Source organism: Mus caroli, unplaced genomic scaffold (assembly GCF_978045245.1).
Source record: "Mus caroli unplaced genomic scaffold, Mus_caroli_1 scaffold_1, whole genome shotgun sequence".
Lineage (NCBI taxonomy): Eukaryota > Metazoa > Chordata > Mammalia > Rodentia > Muridae > Mus > Mus caroli.
Window position 1 is genome coordinate 57024861 of NW_028227256.1, and position 19247 is coordinate 57044107.

The 19247-nt window shown below is 37.8% G+C and overlaps 1 protein-coding gene across 7 annotated transcripts in view; it reads left to right on the forward strand.

Moving 5' to 3' along the window:
- Window positions 1-19247, forward strand: part of Carf (calcium responsive transcription factor) — a 55959-nt gene that overhangs the window by 27069 nt on the left and 9643 nt on the right. For 6 of the 7 annotated variants that reach the window (XM_021159158.3, XM_021159175.3, XM_021159169.3 and 3 more), the window contains 8 exons: window positions 700-760; window positions 1772-1901; window positions 3815-3899; window positions 7671-7860; window positions 11410-11530; window positions 14330-14473; window positions 16428-16661; window positions 19082-19244. In XM_021159158.3, coding sequence (XP_021014817.1) covers window positions 700-760; window positions 1772-1901; window positions 3815-3899; window positions 7671-7860; window positions 11410-11530; window positions 14330-14473; window positions 16428-16661; window positions 19082-19244 — 1128 coding nt within the window. Of the gene's footprint in view, window positions 1-699; window positions 761-927; window positions 995-1771; window positions 1902-3814; window positions 3900-7670; window positions 7861-11409; window positions 11531-14329; window positions 14474-16427; window positions 16662-19081; window positions 19245-19247 lie in introns of those variants that run through there. The other variant, XM_029479619.2, reaches the window with a different exon arrangement.

Below are 19247 nucleotides of genomic sequence, written 5' to 3' on the forward strand. Positions count from 1 at the left end.
TTTTCCTTTTCAAGCACAGAGTACAAAGAGTAATTAAAACAGTCCTTAGCTGCTCGTGTCTAGGCACTGTGGTGTTTGAGATAAGCTGGCTATAATATATGACTAATGTTTACTTGTAAGTTACTTTTTGTTTGTTTGTTTGTTTTTGTTTTTCGAGACAGGGTTTCTCTGTATAGCCCTGGCTGTCCTGGAACTCACTTTGTAGACCAGGCTGGCCTCGAACTCAGAAATCCTCCTGCCTCTGCCTCCTGAGTGCTGGGATTAAAGGTGTGCACCACCACGTCTGGCTTACTTTTCATTTTTGAGTCAGGGTTTCATGTAGCCCAAGCTGGCTTTTTCTCTCTGTGTTAATAAACTCCATGCATGTGCTATCATTAAGAACATAGTGCCAAAAAAAAAAAAAAAAAAAAAAAAGAACATAGTGCCTGGGACTATAGGCTGTGTTAGACTGATTTATTTGAATCTTAACTTTACCACTTGTCAGGTGTGGGACATTAAAACAATTGGCATATGTCTCAGGGTTGTATCTACAGAGTGAAGTAGTACATTCCCTCATGGAAGTAGGTGTGTACTTAAATAATTTAATAATTCTGAATAATCAGAATGGCATATGTATTTGTTTAATCCCTCCAAGGTGATCACTACCTGCTCTTGAGAAAACTGACATATAATGTGTTTCATATAATTCTGTCTCCCCAGGCAGGGATGGAGCAAGTGGTCATACCTCAGGAGCCCTTTGCAGATGAGCATAGCCCTCAAGGTGAGTCCATGAGGACTGGGTGCTTTAAAGACTGAGGTCAGACGCTAGGACCTTTCCTATGGAGGCCTTAGTAACTTCAGTTGTTTAGATAGGATTGTGAACTGGGTGATTAGAAAAACCTTTTTAGCCCAAATAAATCTTAAGTTCATTTTTCAACTCCCGTCTAGGTTAGCTGTCTATTTCATTTTGGGATTCTATGAAGCTGGCTGACTCTTGCTTCCTCCCAAATGACCAGTGAGCACAAAATAAATTATTGTAAACTATAGTAGCAACAATAGAAATAGTAACAGTAGCGCAAATATAGTACTTAGCTGCAGACGGTTTTAATATTTGCATTTTATTGGTATCTTTGTTAGCTTTGAGATCCATTCCTTTCTCCTTAACTGTTGTCTGAATCTTCTGCTCCCTCCCATTTGTCTCACATTCAGAGAAGAAAATCCGGATTCCCCAGCCTCCCACCCCCATCCCTGACCCTTTTTTCCCCCACCTATTTGGTAATATCCCTATTAAATTTCTTTTTCTTCCTTCCCTTTGTATTGTAGTTTAATCTCTTTTTAACTTCACTGCTATACTGTTTTGTTCCTTTTTTATAAATAGTGGCTTAGGATAGTTATTTTTGCTTTTGTTTTATGATATATTGTCTTCATTAACTGTCATTGAAAGTTAAACCAAAAACATGGTTTGTAGAAATATTATAAACACCATATATTAATATAATCTTAATTTTCATATTATATGTGAAACTCTTTAAAGTAACAATTATTTGTACTATTTAACTATTAAATATAAGTATAAAAAATTAATTGCATACAACATAAAAGTAAGTAAGTTTATCAGTGACAGTCTCAATAAAGCATTTAACATTTTGGATTTTTTTAACTTCAGAAATATTCTTTTTCCCACTGAAAAGATTTAAAATCTAGCTAAGTAATTGTCATATTATTCAAGATGTTGCTGATTTTTTTGTTGTTGTTATTTTCTTTTGTCGTTGTTGTTGATTTTGTTGTTCAGATATCTCTGAAGAGAAACCCACTGGTGGAAGCTTACCAGCTGTAAGAGCAGATGTTCTTGAAGACGGCACCAGCAATTACGGCCTTGGCTCACCAGCATCCCTTGTGCTACCCAAAAAGTCAGGGGCCAGGTGAATCATGGGAAAGAGGAGCTTGTCTTTGGTGTCACAATGGAAGTCTGTTCTTAAAAAACCACATCTAAAGCTAGCAGACCATAGGAAAGATCAAAACTTCAGGGAGAGGAAAGATTCCTTGGCTCTATCTTCACTTATTTAATGCATCTTGACAACAAGAAGACACCTTCCTGTCCTTTTGGAGCAATGTGAAATATCAAAAGTATTTAGACTAAAGATATTCATTCAGATCCTAGAAATTTTAAATGGTTTAACCATGTTTTATAGATATAATTCTTATATGATAAAGTGCTTAAAATGGTTTTTGCTAGCATTGTGGGGAGGGGGATGTGGGCTGGTGGGTGGGTGGTGGTGCTTCTGAAAATTGAACACAAAGTCTTGAGTATGCTAGGCAAATACTTTCCCACACAACCACCAAAATATGGCTTATCTTTTTTTTTTTTTTGCAAACTTTTTACTTCAGTTTTCCCTTTTTCCTAAAAATAATGCTTTCCATGATAATTTTAGAAAAATATTTAAAGTAACTTTTTTTACTTTCTTTCTTTCTTTTTTTTTTTTTTTTTTTTTCTGAGACAGGGTTTCTCTGTGTAGCCCTGGCTGTCCTGGAACTCACTTTGTAGACCAGGCTGGCCTCGAACTCAGAAATCCACCTGCCTCTGCCTCCCAAGTGCTGGGATTAAAGATGTGTGACACCACCTCCCGGCTTTAAAGTAACTTTGTGTAAAAACTTTTTTTTGAGATTTGTTTATTTTTCTGTATGTATGAGTGTTTTGCCTGTATGTCTGTGCAGCATACTTGAGTGTCTATGGAGGGCAGAGAGGGCAGCGGGTCCCTGCAAGTGGAGTTAAAGTGGTTAGCCACCATGTGGTGCTGGAAATTGAACCCAGGTCCCCTGGAAGAACTCTTAAAAGCTGAGCCATCTCTTCAGCCCCTTCCTTAAAGTCTCCTTTTATATATTTGTATTCCTTTAGTTGTTCTATAAAAAGATTTTAAATAAGACACTATAATGTGAGCCATTTGTTCTTTTTTCTTTTTCAGTGCTTGAGCCCAAACCCAGGGCCTCTTGCATATTAGGCAAGTGACCTAACACTCATATAGACTCTCAGCTGAAGACAATATAATATATTTTTTCTTTACTAACTCCATCTGCACCAGGGATTTTCTGTGGGGAAATTTGTGATTGCTGCTTTGCTCTCATTAGTTGTTATGGCTTAATTCTGGTAGGTCATATGGCTAGGTCTAGAATTCATCCTTTTCTTTTAGATTTTCCAATTTAGTAGAATATAAATTTTCAAAGTATGTCCTCATGGTTTGTTAGATTTCCTCAGTGTGTGCTATCAAGTGTGCCTTTTCTTCTAATCTTAATAATTTAGGTTGTCTGTCTCTTCTGGTTAATTTGCTTAGGGTATGTCACTTTTATTCATCTTTTCAAAAACTACCTCTTTAAGAATTTTTTGGTCATTTTCATTTCTATTTTATTAATTTCTACCCTGCCCTTCGTTATTTCTTCCCATCACTGCTTTGGGATTGGCTTTTCCTTGTTTTCCCAGTCCTAGAGGTTTGCCATCAGGTTGTATATTAATACAGTCACTTAGGACTATACAGTCCTCTCTTAGTACCTACCCTTCTTAGTATCTCACAGATTTGGGTTTGCATTATTATTTGGTTTGCAGACTTGATAAGCTTCAGCTCCAGTGAGAAACCTAGTCTCAAAAATAAGGTGAAGAGTAACTATGGGAAACATCAGATGCCACTCTCTGGTTTCAGTACACGTGTATGCACATGTGTATGCACATGTGTGCCCATACAGTACAATATTACACACACATACAAAGTAAAGAAAAGACAGTGCAGTTGAATGTCATGTGTGTGCATAACTATGTATTTATATCTGTCTTCCCCTCTCCTAGAGTTGTTGAAGAACCTTTGCTGGCTCCTCTCCAGCCACTCTCTTGTAACACACCCATGTGGGCCTGCCGTCTTAGGAGTTGTGAGGTGAGCTTAAAATAATCCTGACCCAGATTCATTTCACTGGTCATGGCTGCATTTCTTCCCCAAATGAACACTTGTGAATATAAACAATAGTCGGCATCTGTCATATTCTGCATGCACTTGTGCTAAATCTAAACGTAGCTGTTGTTTTATTCTTTAAAGATATAGGCTCAGAGCCGGGTGGTGGTGGTGCATGCCTTTAATCCCAGCACTTGGGAGGCAGAGATTTCTGAGTTCGAAGCCAGCCTGGTCTACAGAGTGAGTTCCAGGACAGCCAGGGCTATACAGAGAAACCCTGTCTCGAACCCCCCATCCCCCCCCCAAAATACATACATATATATATGCGCTCAGATAAAGCAGAAGTTATGCCTAATGTAGTGTCACAGAGAAACCCTGTCTCAAATCCCCCATCCCCCCAAAAAATACATATATATATATATATATATATATATATATATATATATATATGCTCAGATAAAGCAGAAGTTATGCCTAATGTAGTGTCACAGGCCTGTAATCCCAGCACTTGGGAGGACCAAGAGTTTAAAGTCTTCCTTGGCTACATAGTGAGTTGGAGACAAGCCTGTGTTACATTGAGACTCTGTCCCAGAAGATATAACACAGAACAAGAGACAGAGCAGAAGTCACTCATAGAAAGCTCTGCTTGCTCCATTTGAACTACCTCCTATCTCTGTCTCTGTCTCTCTTCCTCCCCACCCCCACATTTATTTCATTTCACAGTCTCGGTATAAAATTTCTCAAGGTTTGCTTTTAGCCTTGTCTTCATTTTATCTTTTGAAGGATTTTACCTGTGTCGTTGACTTTCAGCTCTCATGTTCATAAAATAGTTTGTAAATCTGTATCACCGGTTCTATTATTCTTACTATTATCCCAGGCCCTCAGCTACTTTTTGAAGCTTTATTTATATTTTACTGTAAATTCACTGTGACCATACCAGTTAGTTCTGCTTGCTAAGTTCTTTGCCTGTTTCATTAATAAACACCATTTCCTTAGATGTCTAGGCACAAAGAATAATTTCTTTGTTTTATTCAGATACTTATCTTTTTTTTTTTTTTTTGTCATTGTCCTTTTGACTGCCTGTGTGTTTATTTGAGACAGTGTCTTGCAATGTAGCCATGGCTTTCCTAGTACTCATTATGTAGACAAGGCTAACTTTAAACCTATGTCAGTCTTTCTGCCTCAGCCTCCCAAGTGCTGGGCGTGTAGGTGTACACTACCAAGTCCAAGTCACAATTTATTCTTTTGAAAGTGGTTAAGAGCGCTGGCTGCTCATGAAAAGGTCCCAAGTTGGACTTTCAGAACCCACATGGGAGATAATACATAATGCTCTGTAATTCCAGTTCTGACGCCCTCACCTGGCTTCTGTAGGCATAGACTGGTGTGCAGGCAAAACACCATATATACATAAAATAAAAACAAATAAAATCCCCCCAAAATTAAATGTTACAAAAAAGGTTATTAGTATAATGAAGTTCTTCTACAACATATTTTAGGAAACATAGTCATCATTTTCATAGGCTTTAGATAGATTCTTGGCATCATATTAAAAACATCCATAGAGGACTAGGACTTTGTTGCTAATATTGTGTTGATCTGGATTTGATCTAGGGCTATAATATTATAGATCCAAGAGAGTAGATATATTACATATTCTTCAAGCTTTCATCTCTAAAACTCTCTTCTATGGCAGTGAGTGTATCGCTATAAAGACTTCCATCTGTTAGACGACTGCTTGAATTGAAATCAGACCCCACTGTATGGACCAGTGGTGAGGAAGGGAACTGATGCTCCTTCTCAGACAACCATCAGTTCCACTGAATGCTGGGGCCAGCCCCTGCAATTCCTCTTTCTTGGTAGCAGAGGGGGAAGAGTGTTGGAGGGGGCAAAACCTGGTCTTGTAAGACATTTAGGGTTGCTGTATAATAATAAAATGCTTACCTATCTTAAGTCTAAGTCACTCTGCTGAAGTAGCTGACCTGCCTGTCTGAGTTCCTCTGAGATCAGAAACTGCAGTCTCTGGCACTTAGCACCTCATCATAAAACAGCAGGAGATTAAGTAAAGGATTAATTGCTGGAGCCTTTTCCCTCTTGTCCAGCTGCCTCTCACTTGCCAGGCTTGGGGGAAGTTTGGAGCAAAGAACCTCTATTGAACTAGGTGAAGAGAATAATACTCACAGAAGAAAAACTTTTACACAAGCAAATATGCATAAACTCACATAAATTCATATACAAATTCATGAATGCACACTCATATATCTCTTTTCAAAACAGGTCCAACTACATACTTAGCTCATAATAACATACTTACACACACACACATCCATACTTACATATGTATATGGAGAAAGAGATCAAGCACTAATGCAGAAAGAAGTCACTCATTCTGGATGAAAAATGAGCTCCAGTCTTTATTGTATAGGGAAAGAAAAAGCTTCTACTCTTTTATTGCTAAATAAATTAAACCCAAGTCTGTAAGAAGAAAGCTTTGTTCTCTTTAGTAAGACTAAGCTTGTCTTGCCATTAAGAAAAGACCTGTTCTGTTCCATGGTAAGGAGAAGCCTGCCTGCTGCTTCTGTTCTCTCTGCAGCATCTTCTTTTTTCCTTTTCCCCTCTGCATTCTGTATATTGCTCTCTTAATTTTTTAAGTTGCCTTATAATTTCTAAGTTATTCCACTGCTGGTCCTCCTACAGGGTCGTCCTTCTCCTCAGCTTCTTCCAACTTTCCCTAATTCAACCACAGGGGTCAGCTGCTTCTGTCCATTTGTTGGGTGCAAGTATCTGCATTTGACTCTTTCAGCTGCTTGTTGGGTCTTCCAGGGTGCGGTCATACTAGGTCCCTTTTTGTGAGCACTCCATAGCCTCAGTAATAGTAAAGGGTCTTAAGTTCAGTTTCCTCTCTCTGTCCTTAGCACTCACACATCTTTCAGAATACATGATCACGTGGTAAGAAGTTCACCACAAGTTTACACATAAATTTAAATCATAAATTGAATAAGAATTTTACAGCAGAGAATGTTTACATGCACATCCATTAACAGTAATTGTCTGGCTAAGCATTTGTTATCTGTACAAGCTCAGCAGGTTCATTGAAAGTTAAAAACCATAATTTTTGTGACTAAGTTATTTAAAAAGTTTTTTATAGATAAACTCAGCAATATTTTATCTTCTCTCCTTGCACCTATTAAATCATTAGTTCTCTTTTTATGCTTTTAAGTTGTAAGTTGTAGATACCTGCTTGTTATCTCAGAAGCAAGCCGGTATTAACTCATGACACTTGAAGACTAATAGAGTTCTCATTGCAGTTTTGATTGTCAGAGAGGACTTAATAGCAGTCCTATTATAGAAGAGCTTAATAATTACTAATGTAATTTTAGGAATTCTTATGCAATCATCATTAAGAATTAAGAAATCATCTTTTAAAAAAGAAATCATCTATTTGTCTATAAAGCATCACTACAAGACAATAGTAGTTTTCATTGTTCTGTAAAGATCCACTCAAAAGGGTGGGCTCGTATCTAGTGGTTGTTATATATATATTTAATAATAACAGGAAAGCATGCTAATAGCAGGAATCTTTCCTAAAATGTAATCTTCTTGGCCTTGCCTAGACAAGCAAATCTGTCAATAACTTTAACAGTCCATGGCGGAACCATCTCAGGAAGATTACCTGCTAGTTTTTAGCTTCTCCTTGATAGCTCCTGGCAACAGAAACATATTTTCCAGTGATTTTCTTATTTAATTTTTCCCTTGCAGAAAATTGGAGATTCCTACCGTGGCTACTGTATAAGTGAGACTGAATTAGAAAGTGTCCTAACTTTTCACAAGCAGCAAACACAGACTGTCTGGGGTACTCGCCAGTCTCCAAGCCCAGCCAAACCTGCCACACGCTTGATGTGGAAGTCTCAGTATGTCCCATATGACGGAATCCCATTTGTCAATGCAGGTACTTCCTATCAATTACTTGAAGGTTCCCAAGCATCTATGCTCAATTATGAAAATGTGACTTTTGTGAGAGGATGTATTTTATTGTTTTAGGTGAGAATTGAATATTAATGGCTGAAAATGAATATTAAGCTCAAAACAAAAAATATATATCCAATTAGTTTATGCCATAAGGTTATGTTTAAAAGTGTGACACTGAATAAATAAATAAATAAATAAATGCTTCGTTGTATAGCATGCTAATAAATAGAACTTTGGAATTCCCCATGAACTTATAGACAGTATCATATAATCAAAATGTTAGTCTTTATAAATAGTCAAACTTATAGAAGTAAATCATCTCTCAGATAAATGGACAACAAATATAAAGACAGACACATACACTTTTATTGTTTGTATCAGGCTCTGCAGCCAAGCAACTTCCAAAGAACTTTGTTTTCCGAGTATTTTAGTTTTCAGATCTGCTCAAAAAGAATTAATGGGCTGATTTTCATTCCTGTTGGCAGTGCTATAAACTTCTCTACATTCAGCCCTTGTATGAGTATTTCCAGACTTAAAAAACAAAAATCCAGGTTATGCCAGACTTGGTGGCATATACCTTTAAACCCAGCATTCAGGAGGCAGAGGCAGAGAGGCAGAGGCAGAAGCAGAGGCAGGAATATCTCTGTGAGTTTGAAGCCAGTCGGTTTTACATGGTGAGTCCAGGGCAACCACAGCTACACAGAGTGATCCTGCCTCAAAAGCAAAACAAAACAGAACAACCAGGTACACTGGGGAACACCATTACCAGAACTCTGGAAGCTAAGGCAGGAGGATCTCTATGAGTTCAAGGCTAGCCATGGCTATGCTAGTGGACCCTGTCTCAAATAAATAAATAAATAAATAAATAATTGAAAAATAAAAAAGATTACATTATAGAAACTATAATGTATATCAAAAATAGAGGTAAGAAGCTGGGCGTGGTGGTGTACGCCTTTAATCACAGCACTCCGGAGGCAGAGGCAGGCAGATTTCTGAGTTCGAGGCCAGCCTGGTCTACAAAGTGAGTTCTAGGACAGCCAGGGCTATACAAAGAAACCCTGTCTCAAAAAAACAAAAACAAAAACAAAAAACAAAAAAACAAACAAAAAAATAGAGGTAAGAATATAAAAACTCTTATATTTTTGGTTGTGAATCTAACATTTAATAGCTGAGCCATCTCTCTAGCCCTTCATTTATGAAAAAGTGTATTTTATATATATTTTAAATTTTTTGAGTTTTTATTTTATGAATATGGATATGTTAACTGCATACTACTTATGTTCAGTCCCTACAGAGGCCAGAAAAGAGCATTGGCTCCTCTGCAACTGAAATTATAGACAGCTGTGAGCCACCATGTGGTGCTGAGAATTGAACTCGGGACCTCTAGAAGGACAGCCAGTGCTCTTAGCCACTGAGCCATCTCTCCAGTCCCTATTTTATGTTCTAATAGTTGGCTGTATCCTGACTAGAGTAGAATATTCATCTCTTATGCAGCATGGTTTTCACATGTATTTGTAATCTACTGCAGTGTAACAAATTATCTCAAATTTGAAGGCTGAGAACTACAAACATTGATTGTCTCAGTTCCTAATAGTCAGAATTCCAAGTGTAGCTTAGCAAGATGGCTCTCATGTTCTTACGTGGACCGAGGTTGTAGTGTTGATGAGAATTGCAGTCATCTTTTGCTTGACTAGGAGAGGTGGCAATTCCAGTCTCACTTGCGTGATTGCCTTCTTATGTTTTAATTACTTTAATTAAGTAATTACTTTAATTAATTTAATTTAATTAATTACTTTTTAAAGGAAATTGGCCTTTCAGAGTTCTCTTACTATGTGGCAGCTGATGTCATCACCTAGAGACTGCAGTCTGAGTAAGAATAGAACAGTACCCAAGATGGAAATTATAGTCTTCTTATAACCTAATAGCAGCCAGGCGGTGCTGGCACACGCCTTTAATCCCAGCACTTGGGAGGCAGAGGCAGGCGGATTTCTGAATTCGAAGCCAGCCTGGTCTACAGAGTGAGTTCCAGGAGAGCCAGGGCTACACAGAGAAACCCTGTCTTGAAAACAACAACAACAACAACAACAACAACACACCAAACAAACAAACAAAAAAACCATAAAACCCTAATAGCAGCCATAGCATATTGTCAATTCTGCCATATTTAGTAGAAGTAAGTTGGTAAGTAGAGCCAAAGCTGAAGGAGAAAAGATATACAGGGAAATGAATAGTAGGAGGCCATCTTAGAGGCAGGTCACCAATTATTCCAACAAATCCAGTAGTAATATGAAAATAGGACTAGAGCAATGGCTTAGTGGTTAAGAGCACTGGCTGCCCTTCCAGTGGACCTGGGTTCAATTCCCAGCACCCACATGGCAGCTCACAATGGTCTGTAACTAAAGGCCTAGTAGATCTGACTCCTTCACATAGACATAGACCAAATGTACAAGTAAGTAAAAGAAATAAAATAAATAATTTAGAAAAGAAAGTGCTGGGGCTAAAGAGAAGGACCAGCAGTTAAGAGCACTTCTGCTCCTGCAGAGCACCTGGGTTCCAGCCCCAGCTTCCACATCGGACAGCTCACAGCCACCTGTCACTCCAGGGTCATGAGATCCAGCACCCTCTGGACTGTGTAGGCACCTGCATTGGTGCACAGAAACTCTTATTGGTATCCATACAAACACATAAATAAAATACATGGATTGATTACTTTTTTAAGGAAATTGGGGGCCGGAGAGATGGCTTAGTGCCTGTGTTGCCCTTGCAGAGGTCCAGCATCCACATAGTAGCTCATAGACATGACCTCCAGCTCCAGAGTGTCAGATGCCAGTCTTACCTCTGTGTGCACCAGGCATGAATATGTACACATGATTGCAAGCAAAGCACTCACGAACAGAAAATAAAATCAATCTAAAGAAACTTTAAAAGGAAATAAGATCTTAAATAGTATTAACTATGAACCCACTGTAACATCTGCTAATTTCAACTTATAAAGTGCCTATGATTTTAAATAGTATTAACTATGAACCCACTGTAACATTTGCTAATTTCAACTTATAAAGTATCTATTTAGCTTTGACTCAACCTATTTAGTTGAGCCAAAAATTACATGTCTCAGCTAGGTGACAGCAGTGTACGCCTTTAATCCCAGCACTGGGAGGCAGAGGCAGTCAATTATCGATGAGTTCAAGACCAGCTTTGTCCACAGAGCAAGTTCTAGAACAGCTAGGGCTACACAGAAACCCTGTCTCAAAAACAAATAGACAGACAGACAAATCATATGTCTCTATGTATCAGCAAAGGTTACATATTTGTTAATTCCTTACCATAATTATGACATATTTGATAACCTTGACACAAATTTAAATTTGTCTGTCTTACATTTTTCATAAGAAATACTGATTGTTTTGTTCCATAAGCTTATGTAATCAATAGTGTACATTTTGACATTGTCACAGCCACATTTTAAAAATCTGTTAAAAATATCTAAACACATGAATTACTGTCATTGGTTGGTTTCGGTTCACAGGAAGTCGAGCTGTGGTAATGGAGTGTCAGTATGGACCAAGGAGAAAAGGTTTTCAGTTAAAAAAAATCAGTGAGCAAGAAAGTAGGTCTTGTCATCTCTATAAAGCTACTTGTCCAGCCAGGTAAGCTTGTTTTATCTTTTTTTAACCTTATTTTTTTACATTAAACTCTTACTTTTTCAATAGCAAATAAAAGCCCTTTTACTAAGTTTAAACATCTCAAAAACCTGTACAGTAAAGTTTAGGTTTTTCTCTCATTATTGTTTTGTATGTTCCTTACTGAAGCCTGAAATCCCAGTGGTTTTTGAGTCATTTGGATATATATGTGCATGAATGTACACATATCCTCTTCTACCCTGAAATGTCAGTAAAGGCCACTAAAGTTTTCTTTCCTTAAAGTTAGTTAGGTAATAGTTCTCTCTTCTCTCTGACTGACGTCGTATCAATTTATTCTTCATCTGAAAGCCTGCAGTGAGTATTTAGTGCCCAGATACCGAGTGGCTGAGCAGTTTACTTATGGCATGTACTTACTAAACTCTGCTGTTTTCATTCCTAGTGTACCTTCAAAGTGACTTCATAGAGGTATATAAGAACTCTCTATTTTTAACAGCTGTGTAATATTACATTTGTAAGCATAACATTTAATTAACCCTCTATGAGAAAATAGATTTTTTGAGATAGTCTCTTGCATTCCAGGCTAGCCACACACACACTATGGAGCCAAGGGTGGCCTTGAATTCTTTATCCTCCTGCCTCTGCCTCTTTAATGCTGGGATTTACAGATGTATTCCAGCATGCCTAGTGACAAATTTTGTTATTGTACTCCATACCACAATTAATAACTTTAAGTTTATTAGAGTAAATCCATAGCGTGGTGATTGTTAGGGAAAAGGTTATATACTTTAAAAATGTTGACAAAGAAAAATTGATTTAAAAGAGATTTTACCAGTTTACCAGTTTGCATTCTCACCAGCAATGTATGAGATCAATAGTAATGTTTTGATAGAGGACTAGGTTATCATTGCTCTGAGTGAGAGCAGAAAAGGAAACCAATGAAAGAGTTTTTAAAATGTTTAATACTATTACTCTTTTAGACATTAAAAATGTTCAAAATGATTAGTCAATTTAAAACTGTTGAAAACGTTATCGGCTAGGGAATAGGAAAGCATCTCAGTGGTACAGAGCTTACCTGGTGCACACAGCCTGAGCCGAGTCAGCGGTGCTTCAAAAGAATGACTGAGGCAGTGTACACTGACTGTGGGAACTCCTGTGGAACAGTGAGGGGAGAGAAGCCTCTGAGCTCACAAGCGTTACTTCATCCTGAGCAAACAAAACAGATGATTCATTATGGCTGGACCTAGTTGATCGTTGATGTACTATATTTTAGCACCACATAGATCATAAACTTAAGCATTCTTATGTTTAAAAGACGGGTGTAGAAGCTGGAGAGAGGGCTCCATGGTTAAGAGCACTTGCTGCTTTTGCAGAGGACCTGGGTTTGGTTCCCAGCACTCACCTGGTGACTCACAGCCATCTATAACTCCAGTTCCAGGGAGGCTGATGCCACTCGGACCTGCACAAACTCCTGCTCTCATGTGGCACACACATGAACCCAGGCATACACTCATAAAAGAAATAAATCTTTAAAAGCCCAGTGTGGTGGTATGTACTCAGCACCGGAAAGGTGGAGAAAAAGCAGCATGAGCACATGAAGACAGACAGACAGACAGACAGACAGATGTGCACATACACATATAAAATGTGAAAAAAAATTAAGGCACTGCACATAAGAGCATGCTGACTGATCTTTCTGAGAACTTGGGTTCAGGGGCTGGAGAGATGGCTCAGCAGGTTAAGAGCACTGACTGCTCTTCCGAAGGTTCTGAGTTCAAATCCTAACAACCACATGGTGGCTCACAACAATCCATAATGAGATCAGATGCCCTCTTCTGGTGTGTCTGAGGTCAGCTACAGTGTACTTAGATATAATAATAAATCTTTAAGAGGGGGGGGGGGCTTGGGTTCAATTCTCTGCACCAACATGGCAGTTCCCAGCCAGCCATCACTATAGATCCATGCATGGAGGCAAAACACCCATACACATAAAACAATAAAATGTATATTTTTAAAGTCTAGGGTCTCAGGAGATATCTTAATGTTGTCATAAATTGTGCCTGTTCTACAGAGTGAGTTCCAGGATAGCTAGGGCTACATAGAGGAACCCGGTCTCAGAGAGAGAAAGAGAGAGCGGGGGAATGTGAAAATATTACTTTGTCTTTTTAGAAACAGTCTCCCTGGCTATCCTGGAATTGCCATATGGACCAGGCTGACATTGAGTTCACAAAGATCCTCCTGCCTGGGATTATGGGGTTAAAGGCATTGGTCACCACTAGTGGTTTAATTATGTGTCATTGTTGGCCAGGTCATGGTGACACACCTTTAAATCCAGCACTGGGAGGCAGAGGCAGGAAGCAAGGAGGCAGAACTCACAAATTTCTGTGAGTTTCAGGCCAGCCTGGTCTACAGAGCAAGTTCCAGGACAGCCAGGGCTAGATCTTGTCTTGGGGGGGGGGGGTGAATTAAAGGCGATCAGCCTGGAAGAAGGTATATATATATATACACACACACATACATACATACATACACATACTTGTATATATACATGTGTGTGTGTGTGTGTATCAAATGTGAGGTGATTGTGGCTTCCAGGACAATGAAGAAGAGAAAATTTCAGAAAAATATCTATATTTAGATATTTATACTCAGTTCATGATAGTTGTTAGTCATTTGAGTATCATGCACTTAATGATGTCTTTCATAAGCTTCTGAATACTAAATTACATATTCTCTTGAGCTCTTAATTGATGTTAGATTTTTTTCTTAAGATTATAATAGACAGTTTCTTCTTTGTCTTGTATAAAGGATATACATTAAAAAGGTACAGAAATTTCCTGAATATAGAGTACCTACAGACCCCCAAATTGACAGGAAGATAATCAGACTGGAGCAGGAGAAAGCCTTCACTATGCTGAAGAAGAACCTGGTGGATGCTGGTGGTGTACTTCGGTATGGCGTTCATGCAACCCTTTCATTTTCTTATTAGCATCACTAACAAGGACTCTTTTACCCCTGTCTTTTCAATTACTTCAATAAAGAATGGTTTTATAAGTTATATACCTCACTAGTATAAAACTTAGTTGCTATTGTATATGTTACTGACTTTATTACCTAAAAATTTTATATAATGCTAACCATACATTGTTAATTACCATGGCAGCCGTCAGTGAATGGTAAGCCCTAATGAAATTCCATTTTATGCTTCATGTTTTAAATAGAGAGGGATGTAATAGTTCTTACTATCCTTTATGTGTTAGTTCGGTTGAAGATTTTATTATTGTATAATGACATGAAATATAAGGAAAACTCTTGTATGATCTTTTATGAAAACTTAAAAATGAAGTCAATAATTAGGTAGTTCAATTTTCAAAATGTGTAACTATAAAATTTTTATTTTTAAAAAATATTATTAGAGTTCTTTATTTTATTTTGTATTTAAGAGTTGCCTGAAAGTCTGTATGTGCACCACATGCATGTGTGATGCCATTGAGGTACGAGGAGAACATCAGATTCCCTGTCACTTGAGTTATAAGTGGCTATGAACCACCATGTGAGTTCTGGGGCTCAGACCTGGGTCCTCTGCAAGAGTAACAAGTGCTCTTAACAATTGAACTATCTCTCCAGTTCCAAACTATACAAGTTTTCATCGGGCTTTATTTTGTTTATATCCATTTATATCAAACAGAAGTACAGGGGTCAGTGAGATAGCTCAGTGAGGTCAGGACATATAATAAAAGGAAAGAATTGACTCCTTTAATTTGTTCTCTGACCTCCACATATGTGTGTGCACATGCATGCATGCATACACATACAGACACGCACACACACACATAATATAAAAGGAGGACAGGTACTTGGTATGTAGCTCAGCAAAAGAGCACCTTGCTAGCCAAGTGCTTAGCCCAAAATTAACCCCCAACACCACACACACATATATACACACACACTCAACACACTCACATATACATTTGTACAAAAATACCACTCAAGTTGGACATGGTGATGCACACCTTTAATTCTAGCACTCAAGAGGCAGAGGCTAGTGGATCTCCAAGTTCAAAGCCAGTCTGGTCTACATACCAAGTTCCAGGCCAGCCAGTGCTATACGGTGAGACTTCATCTCAAAAATAAAAACAACAACAATGAAAAGAAAGATCAATTAAAACAGTATTCTACCAGATTGACTTTCCTAGCACCAGTCCCTTGTGCTACTGTATATGAGCTGTGTCCATATTTTAGTTGGTTCTATTGCTCATTGGGCCAGCAGGAGTTTGTTTGTTTATTTGTAAGTATCAGTGTTTTTGCCTGCATATATGTATGTGCATGCCTGGTACCCACAGTAGTTAGAAGAGAACTTTGGATCCACTGGAGCTGGAGATACAGATGGTTATAAGCTGGGAATCAAAACCCAACTGAAAGATCACCAAGTGCTCTTGACTCCCGAGCCATCTCTACCCTCATATACGTGTAAGTCTCTGCAGGCCTTAGCTTTGAGGCATAGTGAAAGTTTATGAAGTTACCTTTGTTTTTTTTAGTTTTTCAAGACATAGTTTCTCCATGTAGTCCTGGCTATCATGGAACTCACTTTGTTGACAAGGCTGGCCTAGAACTCACAGACCCACCTGCCGCTGCCTCCCAGGTGCTGGGTTTAAGGTGTGTGCCAACATTTCCAGAGTAAAGTTACCTTTTTAATTGTGCATGAAGTCAATCTTAGAAGAGTTGAATATAAGACATTTTATATTTTATTCCACATGGTATAATCATGTATGATTTTTTGCTTAAAATAGTATTCCTTCTCTTGATGATTATTAACCTAAGTAATTATGATTCCTGCCTTTGTCTAAAATTATCAAATAATTTTAGTATTTAAATTGTAATAATTTTCAATGTATTCTCTTGTCAGATGGTATGTGCAGTTACCTACACAGCAAGCTCATCAGTATCATGAATCAGAGACTCCTGGTGTCCCTTTGTCACCGTCACCTTTTCCTATGTCTCCTCTTGAAGAAGAGGAAGCTATAGTCAGAGATGAGAACTGTGCGTTGCCCTCTCGTCTCCACCCGCAAGTAGCGCATAAGATTCAGGAATTAGTGTCACAGGGAGTAGGACAAGTGTATGCAGTAAGGAAGCAGCTAAGGTACAGGAGGAGCAGTGTTTTCTTTTATACCTGTTGCTTAAGTAATAACTCTTAACAGTAGAGGTGCTTTATATTTATTTTTGCCAAGCACTAATGCTTGGCAACCCTTCATATAGTCCGTCTTAATATAATTCTAAATATTCATTCATTTGAGATGCTACATCTTTGGAAGATTGGAATATTTTTCAATAATGAATTTTATTTTTTTTAATTTTTTTTTTATTTATTATTTTTTTTGTGTGTGTGGTTTTTCGAGACAGGGTTTCTCTGTGTAGCTCTGGCTGTCCTGGAACTCACTTTGTAGACCAAGCTGGCCTCGAACTCAGAAATCCGCCTGCCTCTGCCTCCCGAGTGCTGGGATTAAAGGTGTGCGCCACCACGCCCGGCTTGAATTTTATTTTATTTTATTAGCTAAGGTCTCAAATTCACTATATAGCCCAGGCTGGCTTCCAGTATTCAGCATTCTTTCTATCTCAGCCAACCAAGTGCTGGAATTATGGGTGTAAGCCACTAACTCTGTAATGAATTGAATGATATACATATCTCAGAGAAAGAGAAAAACTTGTAGAATCAAAAATTAAAAATCTAGGCTGCCAGGCAGTGGTGGTGCACACCTTTAATCCCAGCACTTGGGAGGCAGAGGCAGGTGGACTTCTGAGTTCGAAGCCAGCCTGGTCTACGGAGTGAGTTCCAGGACAGCCAGGGCTACACAGAAAAACCCTGTCTCAAAAAAGCAAAAAAACAAACAAAAAACTAGGCTAAGGTATTTATTTTAGATTATTTGAAATGAGATAGTCTTTTATTATAATACAGGGAATGAATATGACCAAAATAGAATATATGCTTGTATGAAGTTCTCAGAAAATTACTTAAAATATTAGATTTTTAAAAAAGATAATAAACTAAACTATTTACTAAAACAATATATAATGTTATATTCAATTATATATATGTATGTATATATATATTATCACTACACTGTTAGTTAAACAAATTATCCTGAGTACCATTAAAACTAGTCCAAAATACTATAAATAAAAGTTTCATTAAGTGAAGAACTATTGAGAATAACTGCAAAATAATTATTATTATAAGGCAATTACTATGTGCTTAGTACATATATCATTTCCTGACAGCTTAGTAAAGGAGATGCATTTATCTCCATTTTATACATGAGAAAATGGAAATTCAAAGTTGGTAAATAATTGACTTGAAAGACAGACTCGGGATTGAAATCTGGCTCTAGTTTTATAGCCTGTGTGATGTTGTCATACCTTGCTCCTTTTGGTTATAGTGTAATGAAACCTGAACAACAAAATGAGTACTTCTAAGATTTTTTTGAGATTGGGTCTCACTGTGTAGCCCTGGCTAGACTGGAACTCACTATGTAGACCAGGCTGGCCTGGAACTCATAGAGGTCCATCTGCCTCTGCAGCCTTAGTGCTGGGATCAGAGTGTACACAGCCGAACACAGCAGACAATCATACTTTTGAGATATTTAACATTTATTTTCATCAAGGCCTATAAAAGAAAGCTAAAATTTATTAAGGTCATCACTGTTTACTAACACTTGGCCAATCTACACACTTCAAATTATTTATTTATTTACTTTAAATTATTTTTTTCAAGATAGGATTTTCTTCATATCCCTGGCTGTCCTCAAACTCAGAGATCCCCCTGCAGAGTGCTGGGTTAAAGGCACGTGCCATCAGTACCCAGCTACTTCAGGTTATTTAAGAAGAGGTTGACTGAGAAGGAGAGTAATACAACTCTCCAGTTTTACCCAATAAATAGAATGCGTAAAGTGGATGTGTGAAACGTGGGTCATGTATTTATTTTGCTATAATTCTGTAGTAATGCTACCTTTCTTGCAATATCTTACCTTCTTACGATATTTGAACCATCAAATTTCATGCCTTTTGGAAGCAGTGTAGCATGATGTATACAAATTAGACATTGGACCATGTTTTCCTACTGATTAAGTAGGTACATAACTCAGGGCAGCTTCATCTTCTGCAGTCTTCAGCTCCCTCATCTGGAAAGTGGGATTGATAGTCATACCTGGTCACATGATCACAGCAATAGTTAAAGGAAGTACCTTTAGTGTGTTCAAAATTGTGCCTGATATGGTAAGGATCTAAAACAGAATGATGTTCAAGCTGAGGATTGTGGTTCAAATTTAATTCATAAAAATGTCAAAGCTCTGTAATATGTATGCTTCGAACCAGTGAAACAGCACCTTCCTCTAACCTGTGTGGATTCTAGTGCCTTGATAAATACACACAAATCTAAAGTGGCTTATATGAATTACTTACAGAAATATGAATTATACTTTACAAAAGTTTTTATTAAGAAAGAACCTTTCTTTCAATCTGTAAGTATATCATTACAGTTATATTTTTATTTTATATCTTCCACAGAAAATTTGTGGAAAGAGAACTGTTCAAACCTGATGAGATACCTGAAAGACATAATTTATCTTATTTTCCAACTGTAAATGATATAAAAAATCATATCCATGAGGTACAGAAATCCTTGAGGACTGGAGATGTGGTATATAACTCAGAGATTATTCCAGCAACGGTA